Source organism: Varanus komodoensis, unplaced genomic scaffold, assembly GCF_004798865.1.
Source record: "Varanus komodoensis strain SLA01 unplaced genomic scaffold, ASM479886v1 scaffold11, whole genome shotgun sequence".
Classification (NCBI taxonomy): domain Eukaryota; kingdom Metazoa; phylum Chordata; class Lepidosauria; order Squamata; family Varanidae; genus Varanus; species Varanus komodoensis.
This window is the reverse complement of record NW_025335317.1, coordinates 31,847,483-31,856,529: the sequence shown is the minus strand read 5'-3', so window position 1 is coordinate 31,856,529 and position 9,047 is coordinate 31,847,483. Positions and strand designations below refer to the sequence as shown.

General features: G+C 43.6%; 2 protein-coding genes across 2 annotated transcripts in view; one reads left to right on the top strand and one right to left on the bottom strand.

Moving 5' to 3' along the window:
* The first annotated feature begins 33 nt into the window (after positions 1–33).
* ARL16 (ADP ribosylation factor like GTPase 16) lies at positions 34–3,293 on the top strand. The gene is made up of 5 exons (XM_044419894.1): positions 34–159; positions 881–939; positions 2,008–2,121; positions 2,588–2,703; positions 2,913–3,293. Exons 1-5 carry the CDS (start codon positions 78–80, stop codon positions 3,076–3,078), a joined length of 537 nt encoding a protein of 178 aa, XP_044275829.1. The 5' UTR covers positions 34–77; the 3' UTR covers positions 3,079–3,293.
* Positions 3,294–4,305: 1,012 nt separating this feature from the next.
* Positions 4,306–9,047, bottom strand: part of TMC6 (transmembrane channel like 6) — a 26,590-nt gene continuing 21,848 nt past the window's right edge. Inside the window, exons 18-21 of the mRNA XM_044419893.1 lie at positions 8,105–8,281; positions 6,959–7,037; positions 6,320–6,398; positions 4,306–5,504 (exon numbers count right to left, since the gene is read on the bottom strand). Coding sequence (XP_044275828.1) covers positions 6,342–6,398; positions 6,959–7,037; positions 8,105–8,281 — 313 coding nt within the window. The 3' untranslated portion in view covers positions 4,306–5,504; positions 6,320–6,341. The remainder of the gene's footprint in view (positions 5,505–6,319; positions 6,399–6,958; positions 7,038–8,104; positions 8,282–9,047) is intronic.

The window sequence follows — 9,047 nt, the reverse complement described above, 5'->3', positions numbered from 1 at the left end:
ATCGTTCCGCCGCCCTAGGCCAATGAATGCTGGCGCAGTGGCGGCGGAGCGAACTGTTGCCCCCGGTTACCGTGGCGATGGCCAGCGGCGGAGGGTCCATGTACCTGCTTCTGGGGGGTTCTGGCGTGGGCAAGACGCTGCTGGTCAAGCGACTGCAGAATATCCCAAATATCACCGCAGGGGGTGGGGAGGGGGGCTTGAAGCCGGGGGGGGGGGCTTGGAGTGACTGACAGGTGGGGAGGAAGACGGACTAGTCGAGAAGTGTCTGGTAGTGCACGGAACGGAAGTAAGGAGTCCTTAGGGTTGGACTGGACAGGGCACGTCCGCTGGTAGCCCTCCTACCGTTGACCTACCGTTCCCATCAGCTCTAAGTAGCATAGCATAGCATAGCAAATGGTGATTGATATTGGGAGTTGTAGGCCAAACCTTCTGGAGAGCGGTACGTTGCTCAGTTCTGCTTGACAGGTAGGCAAGCCTCGTTTCCTTTGGACGTTTTGGACTACAGCTTCCTTAAGTGCCAGCTAGAAGGGCCAGACATCAGGGATGTGGCAATCACAGTGCAACACATCAGGAGGACAACTAAGCCAGGGGTGGGCCACATGCCATGGCTATTTGAGGAATGGTTTGTCTTTCTTGCTAGTACTTAATGCTTGACAATACCACTGGCAATAGGGCACAAGGAGGGCCACAGAAGGAGTGGCATCTAGGTTCAGTGGTACATAAGTTTATGGCATGGACCCTACCAAATTCTCCGCTTCCAGGTGCAGAGGGGCTTCCTTGGGTACCTGGCCCTGCTGTGATATACCCACTATCTATTATTGAATGGCACTCATCCTACCCATTTCTTTCCCACCACTTTCCTTAACATTCTTTCTTGCACAGCTGAGCTCCAAGGATGGTGCCAAAGACCTTGGGGAGCCTCCATCCACATTACCCACGGTATGACTTTTTTGTCCTTGGGTTAGTGGTTCTGTCTGAGTGACTGCAGCTCAGTGGCAGAGAACTTGGCTTGCACAAATAAGGCCTCAGATTTATTTCAGAAGATTTCCAGTGAAAAGGTTCTTGGTGAAAGGGCCCTTGCAAAGATCTTGGAGAATGGTCATCAGTCAGAGTAGATGATAGCGCCCCAAGAGTCTGACTTAATATAAACAAACTGTTTCTTATGTACTCCTGCAGGATGTCATTTAGCCAGGCTAAGAGCCGCATACTGAGTTTCTCCTGACTAACTGGCAGTTGTGGGTAAATATCTGACAGAGACAAATTGTGGTTAAAAAGAAGGGCACAGATATAGTCACAATAGCTATGTTTTAGATAACTTTGATTTAATTACTAATCATAAATGAACTTTATTGCAGACTTGCTTTTTTCAGGGTAGTTTTTGCTTGTACACTAGAGGCCAAATGGTGGCTCTTGGAGATGTATTGTTCTGTCTCTCTTAAGCTGCTGTGATTGCCTGCCATTACAACTTGAAACACACAAGTCACACTTTCTTTAGTATGTCTGTGGCTCATGTGGTGCATTTGTTTAAAGGTTTTGTCTAGTTTCCTCCGACCTCAGGGGGTTCCAACTCAATCTGAGGCCCTGGAATTCTCCTCACGGTGCTGCCGTGAGGAGCCCATCTGGAAAAAAGGCATGTCTAGCCCTTGTTCTTTGAATTGAGCAGCATTGGGGAGGATGTCTGCAGAAAGCTTTAGAGAGCCAGTGCCATTCAGAATACAATACTGAGCTAGATAGACCAATTGATAGAATAGTATTACCCAAATGGGATTTACTTCAAACAAGCATGCATAGAATTATGACATCAGTGCAAGAGAGATTTATAATATATGATATGCTGAACTTCTTTAAACTATCTCCTGCTTGTCAGATTATTCTGGAAAAGCTCACAGTCAGGTTCTACAGTCCTGCCCAGATTGGATTCATGCTTGCCTTATCTGTGCCGTACTGTGGACAACATCTCAGTTACTCACCAGTGTAGCAGTCTAATCCATTGCTATTTCATTGTAGGTAGGCACAAACCTTACAGACCTTTTGATAGGAAAGAAGATCACAGTTCGGGAATTGGGGGGATGCATGGGCCCCATCTGGTCCAGTTACTACAGTGACTGCTGCTGTGTCCTGGTGAGTGACCCATTTGTATGCTGTAATTTAGTGTATTATAGGGCAGGGTAACTTTTTTCACTCCAGTCCCTGGAACTGTTTGTCCCCTCATACTTACTGCAGCAAAGCACAAAATTCCACAAACATATTTAATTGTTCAGAATCCTTAAACACAACAGAATATTCTGCACTAAGTTGGGTAGGTTTTAACACTTCCCCTTTCATTTAGGATGCTATTATGTAATCCACTTGGAGTCCTTTGGGCTAATTAACATAGAATATACTATGCTTCTATTGCTTAAAAAATCACATTTCAAGAAAAGTGTGCTCTTATCCCAGGGAATAACCAGATGTATGTTGGCTGGAGCACCTTCATTTGTGCATATGTTCTGTCTTTTCTGGGTATCTCTTTACTGGAAAGTGGGCACTTGGGCAGTAAGCACCTCGTTTTTGTTATGTGAGCTATCACTCTGTCTCTTTCCTGCAGTATATGATTGATGCTGCCAAGCCTACTCAGATTTCTTCATCTTGCGTCCAACTTTTGTCACTCCTTTCTGCTGAAGAGCTCATGTCAGCTCCTGTCCTCATCATTTTCAACAAGATGTAAGAAATGTATAACTTGAATTGATACAGGCGGGATCAGATTCAAGCAGGGGGTACTTGAAACGTTTTGGTGAATAACTGTAGACAAATCAGTCCCTCGAACAGAGGAAGAACTACTTCACAAGATTCCACCGTAGGGCCTCTTTTGGAAATGGTTCAGCAGACAAATGGGAATGTATAACTATTTGCTCTGTCTACCCTGACTTTAGTGATCTGCCCTGCTACATGTCCCTGGTGGAGATGAAGTCGTTATTTCGAATCCAGGATATCATTGCCTGTGCCAAACAACCCATCACTGTTGTGGAGACGAGTGCTCGTGATGGCACTGGATTATCCAATGTGATGCAGTGGTTTCATTCTACTCTGCATGATTAATGCTCACCCCTCTCAGAAGCTGGAGATGTCTCTTAAATTACATACCTTTATTAGAGAAGGAAGAGAGGAAAAACAGGCAACAGTTTCCAAGGTACTGAATTAGAATGCATCAGCAAGCAGAACTGACTGTCTTCTGGAGGCAGTGGGAGCAACATTGCTGCCATGGATTTTGATGTCATTTGAACTTGAAAGTAAATATTTTTGTATTTGGGTCATTCAGTATTTTATGTTTTCTATCTTGTGTCTTGGGATGTTACTGGGACACTGTGTGAGAGGTTTTGGGACTGTATAGTAGTCACTTTTTGTTTCGGACTTGTCTGCACAGAAGGCCGGAAGTTCACAGCAGTGTCCTAAACAGGAAGTTTAAAAGTTTGACCTGGGAGTTTGCTAATTAAGGAGAAATGGAAACATTGGCAGAATTGAAGCTGGTTGACTAAACAGTTAGGAGTATGTATTATAAAAATACTGTTTATAAGTAAAGCAGGAAAATATAATCAAGGAAACAAAGTTACACAAAAAGGAAAGAGAGAAATAAAGAAAATTGACTTTGGAATCATGTAAGAAAAAGGGCTGAAACCTGGACAGCCAGGATGGAAGCCTTTAGCGAAGAAGCTGAATTAAAAAGGCTGCAAGCCTCTCTGATTATAAGTCATTCCTGAGAATAAGTCTGCTTGTATATATGGATAACCTTCCCAGTTGCAAGTGTTTATCTAAAACCACTTAAAACTTTAGAAGCAAAATTGGTTCAGAAAGATGGTCTGCAGCCTTGTTTTTCACCCTATGTCTAATTGCCATACCACTTTCCCCAGAACAGGGGGTGCTTCCTAGTATTAGCATTACATACATCATTTTCTCCTTAATTGGTTTTCTGCAGTAAGAAAAAAGGTAGAAGCAGCAGTGAGAAAACATGAGAGCCTACAAGTGGAAGCAAATGATGTTTGGGCTTCCCACAAAATTCTGTGAATGAAGCAGGGGGATGTGAGGATAGATGCTTCATCTGGAAAGAGAACTGGTTGTATGTGTAATTTAATTCCAGAAGTTTAACAGCTATTTATTGGAGGCAGGATTATCCTATTGGGGGCAGCAGTGAGCCATGAGTAGCAGCTGAGTCAGCTCATCACAATCCGTGAAACTGGTCCCTGCTGCCTTTACGTTTCTCTACGCACGTACATTCAGCAAACATTTGAACCAGAAAGGTAATAAATACCACAAAAACTCAAGGAGATCTTTGATTATTACAAATTCAGCTGATATACTTTAAATAAAGTGTCCAGTTATTTGACAGATTGTCCAGATTTCTGGAACTTTTCACAAGCTTTTCTTCACTTTAAAAAGTGCAGATAAACAGTTGGCAACCTTGCAGACATATAGTAGACTATGGGATATGCCTATCAGGGAAGTGGCAAACAGTTATACAGATTATAGAGTAGGGTAGAGTGTACAACTTCCAAACATTGTAGATCCCCAGATCTTGCATTCTAAACAAATTAATGGGTGCCATATACTGCATGGCATGTGAAAATTGGTATGAGGTGATACACGCAGTAGAGTTAGCAAATTCATCATCCCAGTCCCATAAATAAGAATAGCCTGCCTTGGTTGTATTCACCAGTACTACATGACATAGTAAACGTCTGATATTTCTTTTATGGAATGGTGTTATGTATTGAACTACAATTATGTTCAGAGGTATGAGTTAAAATGCACAGTGGATGCTTCCAGAGAGGTACTGTGTACTTAAGGGTTTTTTTTCTCTCATGAGAAAAAAGATGGAGCAGGGTTGGGAAAGTACAGGAAGGTTACAAATGGAAGACATCACTGGTTAGACAACTTGCAAATTCTGTGAATGGGGCAGTTCCTTTGCATAATAAAAGCCTCATTTGGAAGTACCAAGAGACCCCCATGTTAGACTACAGACTGTTGTGATCTTCGATATCTTCACAAGAATTTTACCAACAGCAATAAGCATTCACTATCATCTTCCTGTTACCAACAGAAGAAATTAAAAACTGAATTGATTTTAACTGCATTAGGCCACAATGTCTCTTGTAAAAAGAAGTCTTGTCCCTCGTAAGAAAGAAGTCCTGCCACCAAATCACTTCCAAGTTCAAACAGTATGGTTCTTTTAAAAATCAACAACTTCAGTATCATTCAAGTACATTAGGTATTCCTTGATCCAGAGCAAGTTTGCTGAATTTGCTGGCACATGCTAAGAATGCGAGTCCCTAGAGGGTGGATGAGATCGCTGTGAAATCATCCCAACAGGAAGCAGCCTGAAGGCAGACAATGAAGACTGTCTCTCTCAGCAACATGTGACAATTTCTTCAGTCATTCTTGGTGAGCTCATATATATTCTCCATCTTCCAAGAAGCACATCAGGCAGAGAAGAAGAGTTCAGCTTGTACATTCACTGATGAACTGCTGGCCTGAAAGTGAAATGTGACCAGTTACTGTTTTTAGAGATCTACTAATATTGTTACAGTCAGGATAATGGTCCTGACACCTAATTTTGTCACACCCCAACAAATCTGTTACTGCTTCTTTTATGTTCCTAATTTCCCAAAATACATTCAGGAAATGGACAAACTAAAGATTTCCAATATCCAGTGGCAAACTAGATGTAACGGTGTCAAAATCCTGTGCTATGATACAGACCATTCCATATTCCTTTTAAGCAGGAAGATGCTTTAAGATGAAGCATGGGTGCAAACAAAGGAGCTGAACCTTTCACCCATCTCCCAAATATTTCTCTCCCAGCCACCTCCCCCTGGGCTACTTCTGGCCCTGGAAACCTATTGGGAGAAAAAAAATATTGCTTGTGCTAACAATATTTCAGCACCTCCTCCCTACCCCACGTCTTTGGAATCTGGTGGCAGTCTGATTCTAACATACTAATCTGCCACCATCCTGCCTAGTTTTCTCCCCACTCAATCACACAGTTTGCTTCCATCACGATGGTTTTCCAAGAAAAGGCCTTTCATAAAGGAAGTAGGGCAGCCCTTCAGCTTCTCTCTCTCTTTCTCTGTCTATTAGGGTAGTGGGAAAGTAAACAGAGAGACTTGCAACACAGCTTGCAAGAACACTGGGCAGAGCTTACAAGAGAAGCTGGCAGGTCAGATGGAAAATGCCCAAGGACTATCGGATCCCTACCCCTTTAATCCATTTACTGCACACTTCCATCCCCTCCTCTGCTCAGCACTATCATTTACAGAGGACTTGGATACACAGATCTCAGCTTTACCTCATCTTCACCTGCTCTGCTTTCATTTCTCATATATAGTATGAAGCTTCTGAATGAGGAACCTCTTGTCTTCTCCTTCCTGGAACACCAGAGATATTTAAGATGAGCAGCAAGAAAAGTGATTTTCTTTAAAGAACAAGCACTAGAGACATTCAGAACGCTCTGAAGCAAATATGATTTGTGACCACATGGCTTTTCTCTGGTTGCTGAGAGAGTCTACTGCAAGTGCTCATTTTACCACTACTGACACGCCTCTCCACTGCAGCTGGCAGGAAGTGTGTGGAGAAGAAAAGGGCTTAAGTTACCAGAACTCAGTATGGGAGGCCAAGTGCATTGCACACAGGTGTTTGCACGCATCCCCTTCTGCTAGTAGAAACTGGGCCAGGAAGTGTGCCTCCACTGCAGTGCTGCTCCCATGCACAGAGTGTTTTGTTTCATCATAGAAGGGAGTGGCTGCCCTCTAGACACCCATTTACTCTGGTCCCAATAAAACACAAAGGTTGAAGGCTTGTTTTTCAATGGCTCTCCCTATCTGCACCTGCTTTGACAGTGCAGGAAGATTATCTCTTTCATCCTAAGAATTTCACTCCTCGGCCCCCGAAAAATTATCCATCTGCCCCCATTCCCATCAACACTCACATTGTCAATCTGTTCCTTCAGTAGGGAAATGATTCTCCTCTGACCATTCACCACCTGAACATTGAGGTAGATTGCAGCTCTGCAAATCAGGACAGCAGGAACATTAAGATGATGAGGAGCTGAGCAACAACAGCTAAGAAGAATTAGGTGCAGGCGAAAGATGCTTAATGGACTGCTAACAGAAGGAATGGTTCACAGACAGGGAAGAGAAAAATACCACATTCATGCAGAGGCAGCAGCAGGAGTCAGACATTTCAGAGGCCTAAAACATTCTTTGCAAGAAGCACTTTGGTACCTCAGCCACCCTGAGCTATAACAAGTAGATTCATAAAAGCATTATCTTCCCAGATGCAGAACATGCCCAGGTTACCATATCTGTGATTACTTTGCAGAACAGTGAATTTGTCTTTGCGGAACAGCCTGTGGCAGCCTTGCTCAAATGTATTATACTTCAGCTCTCAATGGCCCCAGGCAGTATGGCCACTGGTCAGGAACGTTGGGAGCTGCAGTCTAAAGCATCTGGGTGGCATCAAGTAGGTGAAGCTGGCCTATGGCATCAGCACTCCAGAAGAAAAGCTTAAAATATGCAAGCCTATTTGCAAGTAATAGTTTCTGCATCAATAATTAAAAACTTACTTTAGAAAGTTCCATTATTGACATCTTAAGAGTGCCTCCAGCCTGCTTAAGGAGCTGTCTAGCAGCAGAAACTATCTGCCACTTGTATAGAACAGCCCTGAACATTTGTGAGTGCTGAGCCAGGCTCAGAGCATGCCACACAATCGGCCTTATCTTTCTGTGGTGGGCCTGCAGGTAGGGTTTTCCTTGTACCATCACCTTGCCTCCTTCACAGAAAAGGGGTTCAGGCAGCACTCTTCACTCATAACCCCTGTGTTTTCCCACGGCTTCTTTCAAGTATTCCTTACTACAGGAAATCCATTAAGAAAGGAGAGACAGAATAACTGCATAATGACTTCTAACTGTGTCACCAAGACTTCTGTGTCTGGAAGCCATGGCAGGTCCAGGTATATTTCATATCGGACAAACACAGTATTTGTCAAACTGCTCTGGAAATGGCCGGCAGGAGGAAGAGAAGGAAGCTCCTGGGTTTCATGGGCTTAGATAAATAATGGAATCCTTTAAACTTACAGCAAAATTCCAGCAATTAAAAACAGGAAGAAGGAATTTTGGATGAGATGCTGGTGGATCCAGGTAAACCAGGAGAGGTTTGGGTTGGATTGCTCCAGCTGTACAATCCACGTCTTCCCAGAATCATAGATGGTCTCATGAGTTTGGAAGGGTCCACATGTCTCTGATGGTTTCACTCTGGATGGACAAAGAGCAGCTGAGCATCAAAGAGCTAGTTAAAAGATAGCATGACTGTATTCATGTCGTCTATTGATCTAGCCCTCTTTTCACAACCAAATGGCAAAGAAGTATACAGCATAAACACATGTCCATTCCCAAATTTGAGAGTGATGGCCACTGCTTTATATAATCAAAATGACATCACATATGCCTAAGAGGGAGGCATCAGGAGGCTTGCAGGAAACCCAAGATTTGCAGAAGTACAAAAGATCTTTAGGAAAGAAATCCATAAGTGTGGGGGAGGGGATCCCTTCAAATAGCCTCCTGAGGATTAGTTAGCTCAGGGAGCCCACTGCTGGCTGATGGTTGGAAAGGAGAGGGAGGAATGAAAATACAGGTGGGGGAGGGCAGTGAAATGGAATGTCTTGGGGGAAGACAAGGCTGACGAACTGAAACAGTGAACAAGACACCTATCCTACAATATTTTGCTGAGTGTCCCATCGGTATTTAAAGTAGATTGTGCACCTATTTGCATATTGAACAGCTTGTACTAGCAGATACCCGCTTTCAACCTTTCCTTTAATATTCCAGTTAAGAAATTCCTTAAGGTTTTTAGCAATATATGAAAGATGCTGCATGTGAGACTATGTGCAAATCTGGTGCCATTTGGTAAGTTTGGCAGCGGGGGTGCGGGGGGTGGCAATCCCTTAGCAATGCCTACTCCAGTATGGAAAGCAGCTTCCAGCCCTGTAAACAGGATATGGGGGGGGGGGGGGGGGGGGGG